The sequence below is a fragment of the Maniola hyperantus genome, chromosome 17 (assembly GCF_902806685.2).
Source record: "Maniola hyperantus chromosome 17, iAphHyp1.2, whole genome shotgun sequence".
NCBI lineage: Eukaryota > Metazoa > Arthropoda > Insecta > Lepidoptera > Nymphalidae > Maniola > Maniola hyperantus.
The window spans coordinates 2,104,300-2,131,144 of NC_048552.1; the positions used below are offsets into that span (position 1 = coordinate 2,104,300).

Below are 26,845 nucleotides of genomic sequence, written 5' to 3' on the forward strand. Positions count from 1 at the left end.
CTCTATGATAAAATTTAAGTAATTAAGTAGTATAGCAAAAATAAGTTAGAAATTATTCCTAAAATTTGGTCACTCGGATGAGGGTATTTCTAAAAAGCCAGTCTTTTGCGTGAATATAAAATTAAATAAAACTTAAAGTTATTGGTATTTTTATTTAAACTGAACAAAAATACAGATGTCAAATGTGGACAGAGTAGTTGCAATGAGGTATACTCAGACAGCATGGAACGAATGCGAATAACTAAACAATGAAAAGAACAATTGGGTAGGACACATGGTGACTTTTTGCTGTTTGAGAACAATAATAATAATTAATTAATTGTATCATAAGAATACGCCCGTGAAAATGATTGCGTTAGTTTCACGCGAAAGAAGTGAAAATTCTAAAGATTAAAGAAGTGAAAATCTTAATATTAGTCTTACAATTTTTCTTTTTTTTATCAGAACTCTGTCGTCTGCTGTTTTTTTCGAAAACGCCTTGAACTTAAGTGCTGATTTTGGAAATTTCCAGAAAAATATTAAGTAATTCCAAGGTCAAGAAGTTTCACTCCAAAAAAGAGGTGTATGAAGAGTTGCCCAGAATTCGGCATCTGTGTTGCAGACTTATGAGGGAGGGGCATTGGTACATACTGGTTGTAGGTATTGTATCAACACTAAATCGCAAAAATTAAGAAAAAAATTGCGATCGCATTGAGTCTCTCCTAAAAAGTCACCATGTTTTAGTCTCTCTTACAACAAAGATACAAAAAAATTACACATTCTTAATATTATTATAATTTATAATCACCGAAGACAGTTCTCGCAAATCAATATAACAAGTTTTTCCAAAACTTTTGACTCTAATGGAAAACTATGACCATTATAGGTGGGCACATATTGGTATGGTAAAAGTCAAAACGATGACCAAAATGTAATAATCAATATTACATGTGCGATAGGCTTAAATTTCGTGATATGTAATAGTTTGCCTACAAGTAGCAAAGACTATTTCTCTAATCTACTAGATTTAATGTAGCTAACATTTAGTTAATTGGTAGGTCTAAATATAGGAAATCTGTTCAGCGAATATTATAGTTAGGTGCCTTAAATAATTTAGTTAATGTAAAGTAGATTGGATACTAAAATTAATCTGATTTGGACATGATTTTTGAGGCGATCGATCTTACTAACTATTAGTTATTTAAGCTAGCACACATTCTTGCGCATACACCACAAAGTAAGCTAACTCGGTTGACTTTTCTCGCATGTTCTTACAAACTTATCAACGCTTTGTAAAGCATCTGCATCGTAGTGAAAAAAACAAAACTCATTGCGATAATTTTAGTACTAGTTCAGCTTAGTTTACAGTGGAGAGCTTGTGGGCACCGCAACACTTTTGCAAAACTAAAAATTAAAAGTTAGTTTGAAATCAGTTTTTCCAACACATTTTATAATGAAGAATTTCTAATTTTTATAAAAATAAAAATCGCGTCTATCCAATAATGCGAATTTTGCTTAGTGTTGCGTTACAGACTTGTGCGCTAGCCAAAGTATAAAAACTTTAAAAATACAACGACCTTACTATTCTAGTTATAACCATCGGAATGGTTTGAAGAAATAGTTACCTACCTATTTTCTTATGAAAATTACTCTTCAATTTAAATTAACTTGGTAATTGGTAGGTAATATAGTATAGGTACTTGTAGAAATATTCAAAACTTTATCCGTCATTACGTTCTACAAAAGTTACGCTATAATTAATCAAAATGCTGAAGTTACAAAATAGATAGAGGGTACTTATAATATGATAACTTAATACGAGTAGGTAGCTAGATGTATTGCGTTGCATCATGCATACCACACTGAAAGTTAGTTACAACTACAAATTTTAACGTTTCAAATCTATTGAAACAATAGTCGAAAAGAAATAAGTCTAAAACAAAAAACTAGTCTACCAACTTAATTATACGGAAAAAAGTTTATAAGAAACAGTTTAAAACTACAAATACTAATTATATTTACGAATTATAACGAGGCAGATTATTTAAAACTATTTTTACCACTGATTTATATAAAAGCTAGATGGAAATAGCTCTACTTGTACTTTAAGTTACCATGATTTTATTACTAGGTTCTGTTCAAAATGTTTCTTATAGACTGGTGTCCGCAAAAAGAAAATCATTTACAAACTCAATGATTGCGTTCATAGAAAAGATAATATTTTACAAGTATATTCAAACATCGATGATCCCTTTTTCGGCTTACATAAGTCAACTTAGGTACGGTCTACTGACAGTAGCAAGGTACTGCTTAGATATCGGCTGGTCACATCATAGCTGGACGAAAACTATGCTGTTAAAAATTCTAAAAATATTGTTTCACAGAAACTGTTTTGGACAAATTCATTGTTTAAAAAATTGTTAACCTTAGTACCTACTTATATAGGTACTCTGTACTTACCTACTTGAGATTAGGAAAAATGGGTAGGTACTTAGGTAGGTATATGATTTATGTATTTCTTAAACAATAAATCTGTCGGAAATCCGGTAAATATAACTAATTTTATATTAGAATCTATTTTTGTTTCGAATAGGACAAGTCTGTTTATTGTCGTTTAGAGCTAAACGACATCTATCAGTACGCCCTGTATATTTCTTCAAAATGCATATTATGACGTCATCAACGGTACGCACGTGATGTAGAGGTGCGTTTAGATTAAAGAGCATGTCTAAAGTGATGTGTAAAGATAAATGAGGTACCGAGATAGCATGAGCAGCGAGGAAGTTAATACTCGCTAACGTTGATACGGTCAAAGGTATTTGCCGCTGAAGATGTCCGAGGTACCAGGACAGTAAAAGAGCAAGGAGGTTAACTCACTCACTGACGTCGATAGGGATGGTAAGAGGAAGCAGCGGCGTTTCCGCTGGAGGAGCCATGACTCCGTTTGGATGACCGCTGATACCCATCTCCCGATCCTCCAGTATTTTCATAATCGTCACCTAAACATACAGAAACAAGTCAAAACTTACTATAGTGGGCTTAGATACCGGGTCCAATAATACTGTTTTCTATTTGACGTAAGTGTATAAAACTCATAAGTGTATTTTCAGCCCAGATTTAGTGACATTTTTCGCAAAAAAAAAAAACAGGAACAAAAAAAATACAAAATTACAAACTTTTCTTGGGATTTGGCGTGCAAAAAATACCCACGCTATTTATCGTAGACTTTATAGGTACCTACTATAAAGTACAGTAGACGTATCTACTACGTCTTGTAATATTGCAAATCGTAGTGTTTGTCCATAAGTTCCCACCGCTTAGCAATTTATTTGGTTGGTACAAATTCTATAGGTAGGTACGTTGTTATATAAGCTTTCAGAAGACATATTGGAGATGTCTCACAACAAGTTCAAAGTTTTCATAAAACGTAAACTTATTAAAAATCCTATTACAATGTAAAGGATTATTTAAATGATAAGAAAGCTTGGGAATGAGCTTTGTGATAGTTCTAATAAGTTTAAGTGATTTTGTAAAGTGGTGATAATAAAAAGAATACCCGGATGAGTTTGTGATGGGCTCTTCTCAGACCTGGGCGCGTTTGGAACCTTCATAGCTTTAGTTTTAAGTTCGCGTAAAAATTATCACCACTAGGTAGGTATATACCTATCATCATCTTACAAATGCAACTTTTTTTTACTTTTTGTTCGAAAATTCGGGGGACACTAAACCAATCTGTCAAATAGCGAACAGTATAATGGACGAAGTATAAACAACAGCAATACCTACATAAAAAGCATTATCTACTTAGATAGGTACACACATAATTTACAGATTAGGTAAATAAAATAAAACACTTACCGCACCACGCACCATTCCGCCACTCACCCATATACGTATTATGATTTAAGGCTGAGCTGAGCTGAAAGCATACTTTGACTTTGCTCAGACTGAGAACTATAGAGCGTAGGTAGTTTGACTTTCTTTGGACTTATGTTTCAGTTAAAACAAGATTGCCAGCGATATAATATAACGCTGTCTCCTTTTCGCTGTATCTTAAATGTGAGCAAAGTCAAAGTGTACTCTATAGATCTAAGCCTCAGAGGACTTGAGCATACTTTGTCTAAACTCACGACTTTATCTAAGAAGTAAAACGAGCCAGATTTATGATAGAGACATAAATCTGTCGCATTTTAAGTCTGAGCAGTCAAAGTACGCTTTAAAGATTTCAGTCTAAAGAGTTAAAATGGACAGATTTGTCATATATCAGACATAACTCTGTCTTATTTTAACTGTGTTTAAGTCTGAGCTAAGTCGAAGTACCCTCTGTGAACTCGACCTTTTATAACTTATTATGACAAATTATACTCTGTGTAGGTACTTATAGGTACACAAGCAGAATAGTAGTGTAGGTACCTGGTACATATCCTATAGAACTGCTGTTACCTAGTCGGTACCTACCTGCCTCTAAACTTACCAAGTTGACTAGTGATTTTCCACATTGAGCAGAAGCTAGCAGTTCTGTTGCATTATGTATAGAAGTATTTGGTCAGAGTACTATGCAAAGATCTGAATCTATATCTATGAGGTAGTAATAATGCAGCTTGTACACAAAATTGCAAGAGATTTCACAGTAAGCAGATTCAAGAAGAAACGATATTGCCCCATTATTTGCCAATTAAATTACCAATTTTAGAGTACCTACCTACCTACCTACAAAGTATAATTTGCCAAAATAAGGGTGTGTAAGTACCTACCCACATCTCTACCCATGACGCTATTAATGATCTATATTTTTATAAGTAAACTGTTACCTAGCCTATTGAAATTTTAGCAGAATACGCGGTTTTGCGCCCCCTGCCAACTTCTCTCACTTCGTAGTTACCTACATCAAAGCGAGGGAAGTTAACGGGAAGTGTCAAGCCGTACCTACCTGTTAGCACTTGAATAGGGTAGTGTCCACAGATCTAAATAAATAAGACAAGTGAATACGGGGACCGCGTGTCGCCAGTTTTGAGCAACTCGTCCTAACTAAAACGTACAAAAATGATTCGAAAGAACATATCTTTAACACTAAAGTAACGTACCTACTTAAATGAAACTGTAAGGCTTTACGCCCGTATTTACAATATCTACTATGAGGTCTCACAGTGCGTTTGAACGCAGTGTCCTATCCACCAATCAAATTACTGTATCACGTCAATTTTTCTATAATCTGATTGGTGGATTCCACACTATGCGTTCGAGCGCCCTAAGGGACCTCATAGTAATAATTGTGAACACGGGTGCTAGGCAATGCAAACTAAGTCTAATTTTTACTTTACTGCACCTAATGATGATGGTCTGGACTATCTTACGTTTCTTTAACACTTCTACACTTAGGTACGTATTCTGATTGCTGTGCTAATATTTCTATGAGTATGGTACCTAATTTAACGGTACTAATGGATGATTTTAACTACTTGTATTTGGCAATGATTGAAAGTATTGATTTTTACATAATAAAAGGGATTTGTTAAACCTGACGCCGTGTTGGATATGTCAGAAACGTTACAGAAGGAGGGCTGTGGCGACATCATGCCGGGGCAGTACATCATTGGAACCTGAGACATTATTATTTTTAGTACCTATTTGCTAATAGGTAGGTAACTACTATGAAGTATGAACGCTAGTAGATTAGGGCTTCTGATTTATCTTTTATTAAAAACGATTGGTTTGAGTTGGGAACTAACGCTGAGATCTTATAAAGCGTAGGTCCTTTAAATTTACTTGAACTTGTAAGAGATAACGAGACAGATTTGCCTCTGTTATAACCAAGTAGCGTTTGAGCAATCAAAGTAGGTACGCTCTACAGATTTCAGCAGCTAATATTCATTAGGCTGAAATTTATAGAGCGTACCTTGACTTTGCTCAGATTTAAGTTTTAGCAAAAACGAGACAGATTTTTATTTTTATTTTATTCAGATACAAGTTAGCCCTTGACTGCAATCTCACCTGGTGGTAAGTGACGATGCAGTCTAAGATGATAGCGGGCTAACCTGGAAGGATGCCTATATAACGATGTCTCTTTTTAAAAGTGGCTTAAGTCTGAGCAAAGTCATAGTACGAAGTATATATAGATCTCAGCCTTAGACTTTGTCACCAATCTTATGGCTGGCACATCATTGTAAGGATCAGTAAATTCCGAAAAATTAAATTTTCATTCTACCTACTTCTAGAAAGTAAATATCGAACAGCAGAAAAAGGTTGTCACTAATTTTTAAGCCAATTAGAAAAAGCTTTTCGCAATTTTTAGTAGACCGTAGGTACCTATGGGGGAAAAAAATAAATCCTTAAAGTATTATAAATACTATCTGTCCCGGCTTACTCACGTGTGTAGTCGACGTTAGCCCGACTAGTTTCGAACCCATCCGGGGTCCTTTTTCAAGGGAGTCCGTCCGCGCACGCAGCTGTCTCCCCCCCCACCCCAGCGACCCTCACAACGGGCTCTACGGGCAGCGGCACGTGCGTCCCGCAGTCAAAACCGCGGCGCGTGCGCGGACGGACTCCCTTGAAAAAGGACCCCGGATGGGTTCGAAACTAGTCGGGCTAACGTCGACTACACACGTGAGTAAGCCGGGACAGATAGTATTTATAATGGAAATCACTCACGGTAGTTTAAACGCTAAAATCCTTAAAGTAGTGCACGTAATGTAAAAAATAAGAGTCGAAAGTTATAAGATCCCTTCCACTGTACAGAGTCATATGGATCAACTACACTGTAGTTACTATAGCCATTTAGGAGACAGCTGCTCCAAACTTCATTCACCACCTAGTAGGTAATATTACCAGCAGGTAGATTCCGTAAAACCGGTATCAATCATTATTACAATCGCAATTGTTGTAATTGGCTGAATTTATGGGATTCTTAATAAAACAATGCATTGTAGTCAATTGTGAGCGAGCGTCAACCAATCAGAGGTTATTGCAATCGTGACATTGTAGGTCATTCTACCGCAATCGAGCTGCAGGATTATTTTGATTTGAGAGTGAAATTAGGGAACCTGTCAACGTCAACCTAAGTCCGCGGCAGGTTGAGATGGCAATCGGGGTATGACGCCCCGCACACCCGCACCGGGTTAGCGCGAGGCGTTCCCTCCCCGTCAACCTGTCACGATTGTAGGTACTTCGGGACCACTAACAAGCAATAAGGTTCGGACACTTGAGATTTTTATTAAGTATATTATAAGTATTGATTTGTTATAGCGGCAATAGAAATTCAACTCTCTATCTATTACGGTTCACGAGATGCAGCTTGCTGACAGACACTAAGACTGGCTTATTGATAGGGTCCCATTGATGCCCTTGGGTACGGAACTCAAAAATTATAAAAAACATGCGCATATAGATTTCCAGTGGCATACTTTCCCATGTAAAACAAATGACTAAGGATACATAATGTGACCGAAGCTTGCTTTTTGGTGGCCGAACTTTTTTGCTTGCCAGTGTATTAATTGGCTAATAGTTTATTTGTGAACCTGTAGCGGAGCGCCGATAGCCTCGTTCATGTGGGGCATACTCGCAAACTTAGGGCTGCCCATCGCGCCGCCTACACCATCAGCCTCTGTTGGTTACCATACTGGTTATTTGATTTATTGACATGCGGGTAGTTGACTTGTTATGCCATCACTACCCATATTATAAATGCGAAAGTGGGTTTCTTTTTCCTTCGGTCAACGCAGCAACGAATCGACGTGATTTTTGCATGGCGATAGTTAGCGACATTTATCGAGGAATATCAAAGAGTTCCCATCGGATTTTTAACGGGTGGATTAACCAGGTCGGGTTAAAATCCATGCGGACGAAGTCGCGGGCATCAGCTAGTACTATTATAAATCTGCCATCCTTCTAAAAAGTAGTTTAAGAGTTCTCGCCCAAAAACATTGGAATTTACATAGAAGAAAGTTTCTTACAAAAATCTACGTAGGACTAAAATCCTTGGCCCTCGTTAACATTCTTTAAAAACATCAATTTTTGAAAATATTTTGGCAATAATTTATTAACTAATATTTGGATAGCAGTTTTTTTTTTTAAAAAAGGGCATCAGTTTTTTTTTCACTTTATAAATACTTGAACAAGTCAACGTCCCGCATATATTTTTACAGATTTTTAACTTTTTTTATTTAAACTATTGAATACTTTTCTTATTGCCAAATACGAAATACACCAAAGTACTAGATATTTTTTCATAAAATCGTGATTCGAGGCAAACCGATCTTGATGTTTTAAAACGATTTCTTTCATTGTAGGTATTTACTTTACTGCAATAGACGTTTATCAATATGGCTTTTTCTAATATCGATATAAAATAATCATGAGAAAAATACGAAGTACTATATAGAAAATAAATTAGTATATAAATATACTGATAATAATACTTTACCACGTTTTATACTGTGTTAGTGCATGCGTTATACGAGGAAAGCTTGTGTAAATTGGTCAATTCTAGAATAATCAAGAACATAATTGAAATAAATAAAAAATGTAAACCTTTAGTTTATTGGATTTTTCTAGAACCGCCAATATAGAATTAGTGTAAATCAATATAATTAATGGAAACGTTCCATTTATGACCTCAGGATTAGTAGTGTAAGACTATTATTATGGGACCCGCAGCTAAAACCGATATAAAAACAAAAATTATGATGACGTTTCCTACTCAAGGGGCACTACTCTATGGGGAGGGAAGGCGAACATTAAAAATGCCAGATTTATTTTGAAATTTTTGATTTCTTTTAATTATCTACGTTTTATAATGTTCTTAAAAGTAGATATATATTTCATCATAAGATATTATCTCAAATATTTGCAGTGGTAATATTAATATTTTTTTAATTAATCAACCAGTAGTATTACTTAAACCATTAAGATAGAAGAAGCTTAATAATAGTAAAACTACGACAAACTGTTTATTTTTCCATTACATTACAAACTACATACTTATATTACCAGTTAGAGCTAATTCTAATATTTACCCAAAATACCTAATATGAATAATGCATAATTTCTACTTCGAAAAACCTTAAGTGTTATTTTATTTCTGTGATAGCACTTCGAATAATAACATCGAATACTTTACCGCATACAAGCTTCTCGTCTTAATATTTTAGTGCTTCGGTTAAAATTATTAATTAAAACCGTAATTAACTAATTATCATTAGGTAATCGTAAAAAAAATAAGAAACAACAAGGACGCACGTGTACGCAAGTCTATCATAATTTTCCTTTTTATATAATAGTTGCAGGCGAGCGAGCGCGAGCGCGGCGCGGCGCGCGGGTGGTACGCGCCGCGCGCGGGTGTTACGCGCCGCGCCCGGGCCGCCGCCGCTTAGGGCTAACATTTATATTACAACAAATCTAGATAATAGTCTTACAGTAACATGCTTATGTGGCTCGGTCGCGGTTGCCGCTTCCAATTAATTACATTTTATACGAAATTAATACAGTATATAAATACAGCGCCCGCAGGGGGCCGCGTAAAGTAAAACTTATATATTGCCGTAAGTAATTAATTACTTTAAATATTGTACATCAGTCGATAAGTTCACCTAATATTTTTTTGTAATCTAATCGATCAATAATTATGTACTTTATCCACTATAATGAAAAAAATATAGTTAAAAAATAATCAACATCAATTTTTTTAATTAAAACAGAAATAAATAACAACTTGCCCTAAGTTTTATAATAATTAATGTTATAATTAACTGTAAAGCCCGTGCAATTTATTTTACGATAAAATGTGTTCAATAATTACATTTATATTATATAATAATCTAGTATAAATACGAGGATTTTTATATTAATAATACCTGCATTGTTTTAAATTAACTTTAGAACCGACTATAGTAAAGATCGACTGCTGGCCGTCGATGCCTTGACTAAATGCAATTTTAAAAGAGTAGAAAATGAACTTAAAAAGATTTCTGCTAATCTAACGTTAACACTAGGGGGTCTCATATAATATAATTAGTCAATTACGATCATAAGTTTATTTAAGCGAGCGCGGTGGCATTACACAGACCGCGCGCGCGATACCATTATGTTATACCAAAATACACTTTTACACAAACATGGTACTACTTGAATAAACATACACATATAAAAACGCGTACACTATTATAAAGTAATACAAACAAGAGTCGAAAGGTTAACTAACAACAGTTCTACAGTTAAGCCATGATTAAAATATTATTATTCCATAAACATTATAATATAATTAAGATACAGATATATATCTTATGTCGATATTACTCAGTGTAATATAGAAATGCAACGTTGCACGAGCGGCTCGCGGATGTTCGCGAGCCGAGCGCCGCCGGGCGAGCGCCGACGAGTCGCCGCGCCGAGCGCGTGGAGCATTTGACAGACGAGCCTCTAACGAGTCTTACCGTATTGTATTTTGCTAACTATTTTTAATTAATAAATTCATCCAATATTTTATGCTTCTCCTATATAATAATAATAATTAAAAACCCATATAAATAGTCTCAATTGATTTCTCACAATAATTTGCACTAAGTTTAATGTTGAGTAAATCTAAAATTTCTAATACATATTATACCTTTATTTAAATAAATTATACTCTTTATGTTACTTAGAAGATTGCCACGATGGTTAATTACAAACTAACTTCTTACAAATTGTTCCGAAGGTTTGAGTTCGGGACCCGGGCCCGCTAAACACCTTAGTGCTAATTTAATATCACTGAAAATAACATAATATAAATCATCTCTATATTCACTTAACTTTTGTAAGGCATCGTTTCCTAATATTAACTGACGTGAACATCGTAATCACTTCATCGGTGGTTGCACATTAACCTACGGTAAGAAATGAGTGTAAGTGAACCGAAGTTTGGAAACGACGGGGGTTAGTGATGACGAGACGAATGCCACACCGAACTTACAGCGACAGTACTTAGGAATGAATCGAGACAAATTAAACCTAACTTACATAGGAACGTTTGGGTTAAGAGTAAGGAGCGGTAAGAAACGGGCACAACTACACGTAACCTAGTAGTGGGCGTATAGGCACCGACGTCATTTAGTCATTATTATTTATAATAATATTTTTAATAATATATTGTTTTAAGGTACGAGTTTCAACTTCCTACATAATGATGTGTTTCAGTCGTGTGTAATAATAATTATAGAGCTATAAGAAATGTACCAATATGCGCGTTAACTATGAACATCACAATGTAAGGCGTTTTTTCCTCTATGTTTTAGCATTAAATTTGGTACTCCGCACCTTTCGCCGGACCGCGTCGCTTATAATCGCTTACGTCTCACATTACTCATAGATAAATTATACTTTACTTACGGTGCGATCTTAAATAACCCTATACTATACGATCAAATTATGCATTCAATGTAATCGTCAACAATTTCTCTATTAAAACATTAATAACAAACGCGTGCGCTCGGGCGCGGTCGCGTCTCGCGTGCGACCGTCGCGTCGCGGCGGCGCCGGATGTCGCGACGGTCGCGGCGGCGCGAGACGGCCGCGCGCCGCCACCTCCGCGATTACATTACTTAGCTTATCACTAAAATTTTAATCAGTCGATCGGTCAAATGATTGAGCGATATAGTACAGTAAAGGACTAACATTAAATTTAATCTAAAAATTGTTACTTTAAATAATAACTCACTTTGTGAGGGAGCGGGCGAGCGCGGGCTCCTCCGCCGTTACCTCTGTACAGCTTTTAAAAATATTTGGCGATCACATAAATTAAAATCGTTAAAACTATGTGACGAGAGAATCGTTAAAATTATGCTTTACACACAAGTAAGTATATATATGTACAAGGGTCCGCGCGAAGGGTGCGGGGCTCATTATCCTAAATGCTTGAGCTTCATTACTTAACAAATACTCTATTTGCTCCGTTATAACAATTTGGCAGGTAAAATTATTAAAGTATTAATTCCATATTATTATAAACTTAAAATTGCGATAAAAAACTAAAACGATTATAAGAAAATAATTATAATTACGAATAATAATATTATTTATACAGAATTGCTCCCCTTTTTTAACGACGGGAAATTAAAATTATTAAACTCACGTTCAGTCATACTTTGTTTTGTTAAATATTAACACAATTATTTCATTACATCCCTACCATTTTTCCTAAGTCTAGTGGATGGTAAATAACCAAAATTCTAATATTAAACATACATATCGATATATACCAAATATTTATACAAGTCATTAGCTTAAGTTATGTTGTTTAGGTCACTTCCCTAAATTGGCCTTGTTTAACATGTGTCTGTCAAATGCGACGCGACGGACGCGGCGAGTCGCGTACACTTCGTAACATCACCACACAGTGAGAGATCCCATCGATATACTACGTGGTGCCATTAAAAGAAATCATTTTATCAACGCGAAACAAAAATAACCGGACACAATCAAATTACGAAGTTAATTAATCCTTTAAAAGGAGCCCACATCCAAAATAAGAAGAATAAAAAGATAAAGATACTTTTGTGTACAGAGACGTACACGCAAACCTCCGCATGCTTCGGAGTCGGTGTCGCGAACCGGGGACCACGGCCCCAGGCTTGTGTTGCCTTCCACTTTGTATATCCTGAACCATCATTGCCATTTATCTAAGATTACTTTATGTATGTATAAATTACGATTAATTTGTTTACGACTAAAATTAACGTACGCGTGTGGGTTTGTGTTAATGTAGTTGTCGGCGATATTATAGTAACTATAACGTCTTAAGTTGCATACGTTCTACACGTTTCTTAAAGTTAATAATAAATCGTTACTTTTATATCAATATATTTGCATTGTTATAAAATTTAACTACTCATTTTTCATTCGAGCTTTGTTACTAACAGGCAATACGATATTCCAACTACTTTAGTATAGTATAATAATGTCAAAAGGTGCTAGCAGTCATTATGGAAGATATCCAAAGACGAATATCTCGTGTCATTATAAAATCTAATACCTACGATCGGTCGAGTCTGTCCGTAGCGAGATACAGGGTCGGTATGTTGGATCGATGTGTAACCGCAGTTAAAACTTTATAAACTTGATTTGGTTCTATTTCAAGTTAAACTTTAGTTTCTAGAGTATTTGCACACGATAACTTAGGCGCGTCAAGACGCAACCAAGTTGCGATAGTCGCAGGCTTTTTTACACACACGATAAGCTTGTGTGAAGCGTGTAAACACGAAGTAAATAATAAGTTCGAGGGGGAGGGGGTTAGAGTTATCACTGTGTCGCGTCGCTTGTGTGGGCGGTGTGAGCGCTGTGGGCGGTGTGGGCGGTGGGCGGTGGCAGCGCGCTCTAGGCGGCGGGCCACTCCTTGTTAAACTCGTTGGCGGTGAAGTGTTTGGGCGGGTGGTGCGGGTGCGGATGCACACCTGGAGGCTGCGCGGCTCCTGAGTGGTACTCCCCGCCGGCGCCGTACCGCGACCCGCCGCCGCCGTACGACGAGCCCTACACGCCATCCGCTCGTTAGCCCGTGCCCGTCCCCGCCGGACCAGCGCTGCCCTGTACCCCGTCTAGTATCCCCCGTGCCATCGCTACCGATCACAGTACCCCTACTGCGAGTTTGCTCATTCAGAAAACTCTCGAGTATTTATTTCAAAGCGCGACTTTAGACGGAAGTAACGTTCACACGTCTCTCGCTGGCGGCCATACCGAATGGCTGTGTTGAGGCGGCCATCTTTTACCGAGGTGTTGTGTAGATTTATTTGATGACTCGAAAGGACTTGTAAAAGCTTATTTGAATAAAACATCTTTCTGTTTCTATTTTTACCAAATAGTTATGTTATAGATTAAGCTCTTAATTTTTACTTACTGATATGATAACCTTTTGTCGACCATTTTTATTAAATGACATTACGCGTTTAGTTTTACGTCGTCACACACACAATTTATTTTTAATTATTTCATTAATATTTTTTTGCTACGGGTGCTGACTGCAGATGTATGAAGAAACTAGAATAGATATCGTTTTCAAAACTATAAAAACTCGCACTAAGGGCACAGCTAGCGAATTCCGACCACGGATGAGACTTACGTGTAAGTATACAAATCAACAAACGTGGCATTGTAGTTGTGGTACGCTAATCGCACATTACAGAACGAGTCTATGGGACAGTCCTGTAATCTACAGTCAGCTTCAATCTGCCAAAGAATGGAGTTATCAAATCGACCACATCTAGTCGTCCATATAAAATGACATGAAGTACCAATGGTACGTTTGCGTACTTGACAAATTACACTAAACCTACGTTAAACTTATCGGTAAAAGAATATCGCGTAAAATTTAAAAGCCAATTGATTCATACAAAATTTAATCACTAATTTTTAAGTAATAACGGTTAGCATCCCACTCGAATGATTATTTTGTCTTAAAAGTAATACCCCCAATTTTTAGATAACTTAATGTAACTTAATGAAATGTAACGTTCGCTGCCGAGATACTAGACGAAGTATTCAAGGCAGATAGGTCAGTCGAACTTAGCGTCCGATTGGAGGTCGTTAGATATTATTATACTTATGGGACCGTTAGCGCAGAGGGGCCTATTCAAGTTTACCAGAACGCTAAGTGGCCTCAAAGTTATGAAATGTTCGAATAAGTAAGCGATGTCACTACGGATAATTTCAAAATAAAACATTACGATAATTTTAAAAATAAAATAATATGCCAGCTGTCGATTACACTGAGTTGAATTAGGCCACTTGCGTTGACAATCTAAGTTTGCATGAGTTATCGTCTAACCAACTGCGCTTCTTAACATAACTAATGTACTATTATTTAAATTTATTTGTATAAAAACTGATTTTTTACTTGTCAAATGGCTGTCTCGACAATGCGGTTGATCAAACGACAAGTCGTCGCGATGGTGCGACAGACGCGTCGCGTGGAAGCCTGCACTGTCGCGTCACCAATTAGTTTCGGTCTCGCCGATTACGATTATTGAATAAGTATAAAAATAGAAATTTGTCCAAAGTAAGCTAGAGGCTTCGGCGACGACGCGCCCTCGGCGTCTCATGGAGACACTTAATGTGGTTGTCTTTATTCGTTTGTGATCTAAATATTAAGACTGCGTGTAAATAGTTGAAAAGACCACATTGAGTGACGCGCATGAGGCATTGGGGGGGCACAGATTTGCGTATATGCCTCTCTGGTTACATTAAACAGAATAGTTCGAATTTCATCTCTGAACACTTAAAGTACAGCTCTTAATCTTATTTTATCATTAAAATTATCTATTAATGAACCTGTAACAATATGAGAAAATCCAAATTTTACTAATTTGTACTTTAAATGCCAATTTACAAGTGTTGAGATGAAACAAAGCGATATTTAATCATCTCGCACGTCTACAAAAATGCAATATGAACATCGAATGGAACTAAGGGTAAGCTTAAATCTAGTGCGGTGCGATGCCTTTAAGGTGAGCCCGCGCAATCGTCGCAAGACCGAACCGTCCATAGTGAGAAATCCCCAGTTTCGCGACATACCCTCATCCGAACCCACCCTTAGCTCTAATTGTCTTTCTGGATGAGCCACTCCGGAGGGCCCTGATCGACCAACTGGAAAAGAAGAATTAGACATACAGTCCCACTCGCCAACGCTCCCCTGAGCAGCACAATGTTATAGCGCAGAGCGTGAGATGGACCGGCAAAGCGTGAACCCCAGGGCGATGAGGGAGGGAGGGACGGGGCGGGGCGGGTGATGAGAGACCTTCAGCGAAACTTCTGTACGACGATACTCCTCGATTTGTCACTATGGATACGTCGGCCGCCGCTCGGAGACGAAAAGACATCGCACGTCGCGCCGAGCATGCACTGATGCGGCAGCTCGCGAGCAAGCAACGCAGCACACGGATGCGGGGAGGCGAACTAAGGCGGGCTAGAGAGATTCATGCTGCATCATAGCTGTCTCATGTTTGTTTGCATTCAAGTGCGGGCAAGGTTTTCGCTGAATTTCGCTCGTTCACCGCAGTGACATGTCTCGGTCGCGCATTCACTCACGAATCGCAAACAAACTCGCGGCAAGTACAACCAAATTGAACTTTGCTACGATCGGCGCGGCATTCATTCGTCAAATCATTCGTTCGTTCGGGCGAATGTGTCGATGGAGCTTTAGGAGCGGAACCCAGTCATGCATTCACCGGTACATACCGAAAACCATGTCAAACAAATATGGAGAGGTGGATGCAGGAGAAAATCAAGAAAAAGCAGGATATGGTGGGACGGTGGCAGGAGCAAGCCCCGAGGGTTAGCAAATAATATCGTACTAAATAAATATATACATCAACTTGGCTGTACTTTATTGACAAAATTATTAAATTAAAAATTTACAAAGTTGTCCTATAAACATTGATTGTAACAATTTTATCACCTAGTTAAGTAAGGCAATAAAATGAATTGTTTGCGATTTCTAAGCACCATTTTAATTGTTTTTGTTGAGCACTAATGATGAAAGTTAATTTGAATAATCTATAATAATTTCAAAAGTAAACCATAACAGTGACTTCATACAAATTGTGATCGAAACTAATTAAATATTTAAGTCATTGATACAATACAAACTACAAAATATGTTCAGAGTATATTCTGTGGTATTTGCAGCTGGTCTGAGCAAAGTCAAAATACACTATAGATAGAGCCTTAGAATTCAAGGGCTAACCTGATATTGAATTATTAAAAAAATGTTAAATTAGAAACATCATTAACACAACGTTAAATGACGTTCTTTGAGGTTTAATCAAAATTTTGAACTTTGGCTAATAATTTTTTTTTATCATAACAGTATGAGGAATCTTTTCCTTGGCAGACAAAAAGCCTTCGGTCTTAATTTTCTTGAATATTGTTTTTTTTTAAATTTTAATTGGAACATTGCTAATGCCTAAATGATTTTGTATGATGCAGCAACTGTGATTGTTCACTTTGCGTCAATCAGTTTTTAAAGATCACATAGTGAGAAAAGTGGATATATTTAGGGGAAAAACTTATGAAAGCATAATATATCGGTTTCCACCGCAAGTAGCATAGATCACCTCGACCCAACTCAAATGTGTAAAGCTATATTTTTAATCTCAAGCATGATAAGTCTTTTTTTAATGATATAATTTCCAACTGCACAAAAATAAAGGGTCAACATTTATTTTAGCGTTTAAACTACCGTGAGTGATTTCCATTATAAATACTATCTGTCCCGGCTTACTCACGTGTGTAGTCGACGTTAGCCCGACTAGTTTCACGTAGACACGTGAGTAAGCCGGGACAGATAGTATTTATAATGGTCAACATTTACTTTTATAATATGTTGGTAGTGGTTCAAGATTTTTTTTAAATGACACCTAATATTTGTACAGTTGAAATTTCACCAGATTCAATAAAAAAGCATGATGGTGTGCAAAGCATTATACATTATCAATAAATACATTTTGTAATTTGAGTATAATTTTATGAATACGTTATATTTCACTTTAGTCATCGTTAAATTTATTTTTCAAGCCAGATTCGTGTTGCATTCTCATATAAATATGGTGAATGGTCACAAATTCTGAAATAGAAATTTTCTTTAGGCATTAAATCTGAGAATTGAGATATACAGAGCGTACTTTGACTTGTCTCACACTACTTAAGATTTAAAACGAGACAGGTTTATGTGAGACACAAATCTGTCTCGTTTTAACTCTAAGCCAAGGCTGAGTAAAGTCATAGTACGCTCTATAGATCTCAGTCTAAGATAAGGAATTATATTCACGAGCTAGACTCTTCCGATATTTTTTTGACGCGCCACTAAATTCATTAAAGTATGATTCCGAACCACGCTGCACGCAGCAGCGCTGTCACCAGCTGTCACAGTCCTGTCGCGGCACTACAGCTGGTCCCCATACAATCTCTATAAGCTTATATAACACTAGCTTATGCTCGCGACTTCGTCCGCGTGGACTACAAAATTTCAAAACCCTATTTCACCCCCTTAGGAGTTGAATTTTCAAAAATCCTTTCTTAGCGGATGCCTACGTCATAATAGCTATCTGCATGCCAAATTTCAGCCCGATCCGTCCAGTAGTTTGAGCTGTGCGTTGATAGATCAGTCAGTCAGTCAGTCAGTCATTCAGTCAGTCAGTCAGTCAGTCACCTTTTCCTTTTATATATATAGATTACATTCCGAGCTAGGCAGCAATGTTCCGCTACATTGCTGCCGCGACATTGTTGCCTAGCTCGGAATGTAATGTTAGCTTATAGAGATTGTATGGGGACCAGTAGTGCCGCGACAGGACTGTGACAGCTGGTGACAGCGCTGTTGCGGCAACGCTGCTGCGTGCAGCGTGGTTCGGAATCATACCTTTAGGGTCAAAACGCTCACCCGGTTAAATGGCCTGCGTTCACTGATTTTATGGAACTTATTTTATTTTTAGTCCTTGTAAAAATTACTAGACCTCAATATAATCGAGCACTATCACCACAATCGTCTAAGGTACGACGCATACCTACGGTGTGAAGCGGAGGCGTAGCGTGTCCTTTGATAACTACTTATTGATTTGAATAGTTAGAATAAGGTTTATTGAACGTAGTTAATTAAAATCGATGTAAACTCATTTGATGTCATACTTCCACCATCTTAAAAGAATTTGTATAAATATGGGTGTTTACCGGTTTTTATTTCACTCGAGACTCAGATTTCAGAATATCTTCGGTGTTTGGATCGTAATGGGCTGTGCAATTAGACGTTGCGATAGCAATCGCACTCTAACAAATAGTTTGTTTTATCATTAGTTTTTTTTAAAGATTTTAACTCTCGAAAACCTTTAAGCGTTGTAACCTGTGTTCATTGAGCATGTTTTGGGAGTACATTCTAACTACTCGTTAAAAATATTTCAATAATACCTACTTTTCCGAGTGACGCTACGGTATAAGTCGTTATAATGACAAAACACGGATGAGACTAGGGCACGCCTTCTATGTGAAAGTAATAAAGGTTAGTATGAGTTGTTGTAAAAAAAAAATGCCGCGCCTCGACTCCACTCCGCTGCAGGTGTGTATTGAACCTATAAAGGCTTTAGTGATACTTTAACCGACCATCAAAAAGTGTAATTTACTACGTATTTTAAATAAGTTATTTGACTTTTGACTTTTGATAAGGTCGCCCTTTGTGTTTTAATTGTACATATCCTGTATTTTTTATTCTTTTTGTAAATACTTAACAATAAAGATGTTTGAATAAATAAATAAAGGCGATTGTGCTTTATCTCTATTATACATAATTTTACCGATATTTTAATACAAAATGTATTTATTAATTAAAACAACACCATACCCAAGGTAATGCAGCGACTCAAAAACCTAGCAAAAACCATTACAGGGTTTAAATACACATAATGTTCTAAAGAGGGTATTATATCATAATGGTTCATGCCAGGCAAAACCTATAAATTTATACCCAGTTCCTGGATATTCCTGCTCATGATCTAAAATATCTAGATGAATAATAAAGATGTTTTTGGTTTTTACATTTTTACAGATGTATAAAAACCAATAAAAATGTACCAAAAGCATTCTGAAATGAAAATGAAAAGATTAATTGATTAATGTTAAAGGAACCGGGCATAATAAAGCACTGTTTTTACAATGTTTATAAAATCATTTTGTTAAAAACTATATACCTAAGCATACATAGTATAACAAAATAATGTTACAAACAATATCGAGTCATCGTGGAGGATAAATATTTATTGTTAAGGGCAGGTTCATCTGATCTGAGAAATAGATCATTTTTGCAAAAAAAAGTTTAACTAATACATGAACTAGCCCTTAAGTTTCAACCTGAAACAGTTTTGATTGGCATCTACAATACATTTAAATAATAAGGCATTACTGTTTTAAAAAACAAAACAAAATTAATAAGGATTAAAAATTGGTAAAATTAAAACGTGCGTGGTAGAGGATACTTAGGTAGGAGGTATGTATCCTTACAAATTGTATCCAATACCACATACTTCGAAAAAAATGTTGTTATCTGAGTAATTGGTATGGGTAGTGACGTAACTAGAATTCCTACCAATTACAACCCGGCTATCTTTAAAACAAGAGTGAATAGGCATCTTGTAGGTTAGGTAAACGCGTCCCATCTTAAGCCACATCATCAATTTCCATCAGGTGTGATTGTGGTCAAGCGTTTGCCTATAATGAATTTAAAAAAATTGAATAATAGAATCTGAGAGACTAAAAGGCAACAACCTGATTAATTTAATTTTTTCAATTAATTAATTTAATTTAGTGCAGAGAATGTACAAGCTTTCATTCATTTGTTGGATTTACACTTATTTTGACCATTATACAGCATATCAAATGAGTAAGAATGGTTTTTATCGTACTCTGAATACGAAATCTATAATATAAAAATAAAGCACTAAATGTGTTGGTCGCAAATCTCGAGAACAGCTGAACCGATTCCCAAATTCTTTTTTTATAATATTCCTTGAAGGATGGAAGGATCCTCGTAGGATGGTTCTTACGGAGAGAAAAATTAAAAAAATTTGAATCGACTGTTAGGCGGAACGAAGTTCACCAGGGCAGCTAGAATATTATAAAACTAAAAAAACTTATCCTATAGTCATAATTCGCCGCCAGTTAAGGAACCTTAAAATATAATTCATAAAATAGGTAACCTTTTTTTGTGGTTTTCCACAAAGCGTTCTTAGTCTAGTTACGTCACTATCCGCTCGTGTGTGTGTGTGTGTGTGGTGTAGGTGTGTGGGGTACCTGGTCCTGCTGATAGGCGGGCGGGTACTGCTGGTAGGTGGAGTAGTCGGCGGACGAGCTCTTGGACAGCGCGGCGGAGGACAGCGCCCCGGCCAGGGCGGGCTGCGCGCCGCCCCCCGCACCGCCGCCGCCGCGCCCGTACATCTCGCCGCCCTCCGACAGCGGCACGTACGACCCTGCTGGCCAACAGGTTACTGTTAGTACTAGGCGGACCATATACCATTTTACACGTAACATGTGAAAAATCACGTGAAATGTCTTTTCATATAACACTAGCCACCTTATTTAAATAAGCTAAATCTCACAAAGTTGAAAATTATTACATTTAATCCCGCACGGTCGTCGACTTGAGCTAAGACAAAAAGCGCGCGAGCGAGAACAGTCGCATCGCAAAGGCAAAATGATCTAACTAAATTAATGTAGCAAACAGTCGCTTGCTACTTCTGACGGTAAGCGAATTTTCGCACAATACAATCATAAGTGCGAAAATTGAAAACTTACTTTCTGTGAAAAATCGCAGTGAAATCTAGAGAGCTAAGACGCTAAAGAGTGTGCGAGCGAGAAAACTAGCATCGCTGCGTGTTAGAAAGAGAAAAACTAGTAAAATTAATGTAGCAAAAACGATTGTAAGTGCGAAAATTGAAAAATCATTTTCCGTGAAAAATCACCTGTGAAAAAACAATGTCATTAAATGAAAAACATTTAAAAGTAGCAATAACGCCTATCTAGATACACGCTAGGGAGGGAGGGGGGGGTCCGCGGCCGGCACTCACCGGAGCCAGTGGAGTTGGAGTTCTGCGGCATGCTCCAGTTGGTCCAGCTGCCGCCCGCCGACGCGCCCGCCGGCGCCGAGCTGTAGTTCGCTGCAGACCAACAATACATACCGTTAGTATGTACCACTACCCGCCCCGCTACAGCTTTGTGAACTACTGTTAAGGTGAGTTCTGACTTCGTATGTAAGTACCACTACCCGCCCCTCTGCAGTACTGTAATTATATTGATTACACTGACTGTACTGATCTATGAACTACTGTTAGGGCTGGGTTTCGGACTATAGTATGTAATATTATACCACTACCCACTCCTCTACAGCTTTGTGAACTACTGTTAAGGCTAGTTCGTACTATAGATGTACCACTACCCGCCGGTCTACAGCTTTGTGAACTACTGTTAAGGTTAGTTCGTACTATAGATGTACCACTACCCGCCGCTCTACAGCTTTGTGAACTACTGTTAAGGTTAGTTCGTACTATAGATGTACCACTACCCGCCGCTCTACAGCTTTGTGAACTACTGTTCAGGCTAGGTCGGATAATAGTATGTAGCACTACCCGTCGCTCTACAGCTTTGTGAACTACTGTTAAGGCTAGTTCGGACTATAGTATGTACCACTACCCGTCGCTCTACAGCTTTGTGAACTACTGTTAAGGCTAGTTCGGACTATAGTATGTAGCACTACCCGTCGCTCTACAGCTTTGTGAACTACTGTTAAGGCTAGTTCGGACTACGCTAGTTTTTTAGTCACGTAGCATTAACAAGTGCGAGCGAAGCAAGCGCGATATTTATATGTACTGCTTATACATCTCAATCGACAAATCTCTCAACAAAATGTCAGTTTCACGCGAGCGGTACGAGCGCTATAGTGGTAAATTGACGATTCAAAAGCACTTGTAAAAGTTTACTTGAATAAAAATATGTTCTATTCTATTCTACAGTTATATCGGCATAGGCGGAGACACGTGGTGTTTCCCGTATTTCTGCGCGTGTTCTTTTTGGACATACCCTGATCGAAATGGGGAACCACCCCCTCCTCCCTCTAGTGTAAATGTCATTATATCGTAAATGACCCCTTTAGCTGATCGTTTGTCTATCATGGAGTGCTAAACTGAGAAATAAAAATACAATCCGAAGGGGCGCATTGTTTAAGAATATTAGCCACGGGACTAATATTCCCCTTTTATCTCCAACTAAGCGTCAAGCTTGATAGATACGATCAGCTTGAGGTGTGCACTGGGTACATGACCACAAATTAGAGGTCCGCTCAATGCAATGCGCTAAGTTGTTCTATTTCCTGAAGCCTTGTTGTAGTAGTGAGTATTTGTGCGTATCGTAAGCCGCGTCGTGTTCAAGAAACACATCACGCGCACAAAAACGTGTACTCATAAAAATTTTGCCAAGCGGACTTCGTGAAATAGAATATCTATACCAGGCGCACGCATCCGATGACGTCGAGGCCAGCTGGTCGACCAAATGCCAGGTGAGACAGGCTGATCTCGTCGTCACGGTGTATGATAGCGAGTGTCACGTACCGTAGCTGCTGTAGTTCTGCTTCATGGTGTGATTGGCTGAATGAACTGTGTGCACTGGGCACGGTGGCCATAAATAGAGTCCGCTAACTTAAGCGTGTTCTAAGAGGCGCATTCGCTCATGGGCTCGTGCGACGGCGAGGTCCGAGGGCCAGCTTGATTGAAGCGCGTTCTGCAGATCGTACAGCGAGAGGCGCAAAAGAGGGTTTGGACGCCATGCTTCAGACCTGTTGTGCGATAGGTGGCCACTGGCCAGGCGCACGGCTAGTTTCATATGATGGCCACTGGCCGCATAATGCGCACACTTGTGTCAATCCGCCTTTGATCTCGTGGTAAATGACGACCCGTCAATAAAGGACCTAGGTAGTGAACCTAGGTCAGTTCGGGTCGCTCTGTCCCGCACTTACCGCTGTCTAGACGGCTCCGTCGAACCTGTTATCCTAGTACTATACTGGTCACGTACCGTAGCTGCCGTAGCCCTGCGCGGGCGGCTGGGCGTGCTGCGTGTAGTTGTTGGTGGCGGGCCAGGCGGGCGCGTGCGGCGGCGCCTGCGGGGCGGGCGGCGCGCCCCAGCCCTGGTAGTTGCCGGGCCCGCCCGCACCACCCGCCGCGCCGTACCCCGCGTACGACGTCTGCCCGGCCGACGTGCCCCAGCCTTGGTATCTGCCAGCAACATCATATACATTCAAACCATCTATTAACCAACCAACCCTTAGCTAACATGTGATATGTGGCACAATTTAAGAAACAAACGTTTTTCTTTCTTTTATACTTTGAGTCATTCTATGTGTGAAGTAAAGTATATTTTCTCTCTCATATTTGCCTTAATGAGTGAGCGAGATAGAGTACCACTTGGTTTTTGTCAAATGTCCTACAATACCTCATGTATTTTTCAAAAATCAATAACAATGGGTGTTGTTTCCAAAGTTTTTGTTCCAAAATATTATGTCAAATTCAAAGTGGGTGAACTCTAGCTTATATTAAAAAAATACTTCTTTCTGATTTACAGCTGTTTTAATTTTTAGTGGTGTGAATCAGAAACAAAGAAAAATTTGAAACTGAAAAGTTTATGTCGAAAATAATCATTATCCATATTATAAATGCAAAAGTATTTGTTAGTTGGTTTGTCCTTCAATGCATGGGTACAGCTAAAGATCTGGAGAGTGACATAAGCTGCTTTCATTCCATTAAAACCAACCGTCCACACGGACGAAGTCGCTGGCATCAGCTAGTTTTATATAACATGAAAACATCGACTCACCCCTGCATGATGTTGGGTCCCGCCATGGGCATGTTGATGGGCGGGCCGCCCATCTGGCCGTTGTGGCCCTGGATGATGTTCATGGGCGCGGCCTGCGGCGGCCCCCACTGGCCGGCCGCGGGCGCGTCGCCGGGCGCGCCGCCCATGCCGCCGCCCATCCCACCGCCACCCGACCCCAGCTTGCCTGACCCGTCGCGCGGCTCGGCGCGCTTGATCTCCACCTGTACATACAATGGTACCGATTCTGAGCACAGCCAAATTTTAGAGTATTCGCATCCTCTTCTTACTAATGTAATATGAAAAGGACAGACACAGTTTGACGGTTTTAAATTAAATTTTTAGATGGTAAAACCCGTGATTTTAGCGAGCCTACTGTTTAAATTTGTAGCGTGCACTAAAATTTAGAGTCTTTAAATGTAAAGTTCATGTTCTGTCCCTTTTTAGCATTGTTAAAAAGAAAAGGATGCAGATACTCTAAATTTAGTTTAGAGAAAGACAACGGAATCGGTGCCAATATCACGTTATGTTATCTTCTTCGTCTTGGCATGTTTGATGTTGTAGTTTATTGGATGTTAATGTAATCCTTTGGGGTGTTCGAATTTGGCCTTTACGAGAACATGTTAAGTCGTCGTCGGTACAGGTTACTTTCACTAATATAATATCTTTATCTGATGGTGATTATATCTCGTTCTCTTAGCAGTCATATGCATAAGAATCTGGGGATCCAACGCATTAACATGACAAAAAAACTACTACATTTTCATGAATATGATGCAGGGTATGAGAGAGGGAGAGTTATTCTTGCTTAAACTGTTTTAAATCAATACAGGAAGAGCGTCAATCGGGAAGTTTAACCAATTTTGACAAAAATTTGGTACAGGGATAGCTTGCATCTCGGGGTGATGGACATATGACACTTTTTATTCCAGAAAACAAGAGTTCCTACGGGATTTTTAAAAACCTAAATCCTCTAAGACGAAGTCGCGGACATCATCTAGTCTAGTATGAAATATGTCGCAAACTCTGTAGACCAGTGTGCTCACAGGAGCAGTAAGTATATGCTGGTTTGCTTTTGATATCCCACAAACATCTGAACGTACCAACAACAGGTTGAGTTGAAGGCACTGCCTGGATGTGGACTTACATAGAAACCTGTACCAGAGTGAACTAGGGTGAGGGAACTCTCGGTTTGATCCAGTAGGGCGATTGTCTCAGTCGCAGGGAGCCGCTGGATTCAGGCGGCGCAAGACCGTGGCGAGTAGAAGTCCCTACAAGAGACCTATGTCCAGCAGTGGACGTCTATCGGTTGATGATGATGACGATGAATTAGCTTAAGAACTAAATAACCTAATTCCAACAGATTAGATAATAAAATTTTATTTTTTAGGAGAGTAAATAAAATTAACACATTTCTTATCAAGTCAATAGTTAATGGAAAGTAAATAAAATTACCTGTTTGCCATTTAGGTTAATGAAATGCTCCTGGGTCACCCTCTCAACGGAAAGCTCGTCCTCAAACGACAGGAATCCAAAGCCTGCAAAAAGAGCTTACAGGTAACAAACGTTTTATAGTTAGTGTTCAATATTCTGAGCAAAACCTAATTTTAGAGTATTCGCATCCCCTTCTTACTAATGTAATATGAAAAGGACAGACGCAGTTTGACAGTTTTAAATTTAATTTTTAGATGGTAAAAGCCCGTGATTTAAGCGCACAGTCGCGAGCCTACTGTTTAAATTTGTAGCGTGCACTAAAGTTCTAGACTATCTAAGAGTCTAAAAGTTCATGTTCTGTCCGTTTGTAGCATTGTTAAAAAGAAAAGGATGCAAATACTCTAAATTTAGTTAAGAGAAAGGCAACGGAATCGGTGCCAATGTTCAATATTCTGAATAGTTCAACAGTAAAAGGTGATATTACTAACCACATTTTGGTTATATTAATCAATACATAGTACATACACAATTTTGCCAAAAATTATCATCCACGACTCATCCTACTGAGTCGAAATATCGGCAATTGAAAAACGGTCAAGTGCGAGTCGGACTCGCACACGAAGGGTTCCGTACAAGAAATAACATTTTTTGTCAAGTGATTGTCGAGTGAAGGGTTATTTGTCAAAATTTCCGGTCTCTACCTATTATGGTGGTAGTAGTAGTAGCTGACTGTATCTCGTAGACAGACAGACAGACAGACAGACAGACAGACAGACGGATGGACGGACGGACAGCAGAGTTTTAGTAATAGGGTCCTGATGGCATCCTTTAGGTACGGAACCCTAGAAATCATCAAATTAATCGTGGTTGTCTTTTGTGATATGTAAAATGTATAAGTATCGCAAACTCTGTAGACCAGTGTGCTCACAGGAGCAGTAAGTATATGCTGGTTTGCTTTTGATATCCCACAAACATCTGAACGTACCAACAACAGGTTGAGTTGAAGGCACTGCCTGGATGTGGACACTTACGTAGGTCAATAGAAAGTGGTTGTGATCTTGCGTTTTAGCTCCTA

The 26,845-nt window shown here is 38.3% G+C and overlaps 1 protein-coding gene across 11 annotated transcripts in view; it reads right to left on the reverse strand.

Annotated features, from left to right (window-relative positions):
* Positions 1-132: 132 nt before the first annotated feature.
* Hrb27C (Heterogeneous nuclear ribonucleoprotein at 27C) overlaps positions 133-26,845 on the reverse strand; it is a 37,130-nt gene continuing 10,417 nt past the window's right edge. For 2 of the 11 annotated variants that reach the window (XM_034977413.2, XM_034977409.2), the window contains 7 exons: positions 25,792-25,874; positions 24,340-24,560; positions 23,542-23,741; positions 21,546-21,635; positions 20,773-20,948; positions 13,401-13,476; positions 133-2,978 (listed from right to left, as the gene is read on the reverse strand). In XM_034977413.2, the coding sequence (XP_034833304.1) occupies positions 2,857-2,978; positions 13,401-13,476; positions 20,773-20,948; positions 21,546-21,635; positions 23,542-23,741; positions 24,340-24,560; positions 25,792-25,874 (968 nt within the window). In that variant the 3' untranslated portion in view covers positions 133-2,856. Of the gene's footprint in view, positions 2,979-7,549; positions 7,580-8,725; positions 13,477-14,322; positions 15,586-20,772; positions 20,949-21,545; positions 21,636-23,541; positions 23,742-24,339; positions 24,561-25,791; positions 25,875-26,845 lie in introns of those variants that run through there. The other 9 variants (XM_069504344.1, XM_069504343.1, XM_069504347.1 and 6 more) reach the window with 6 other exon arrangements.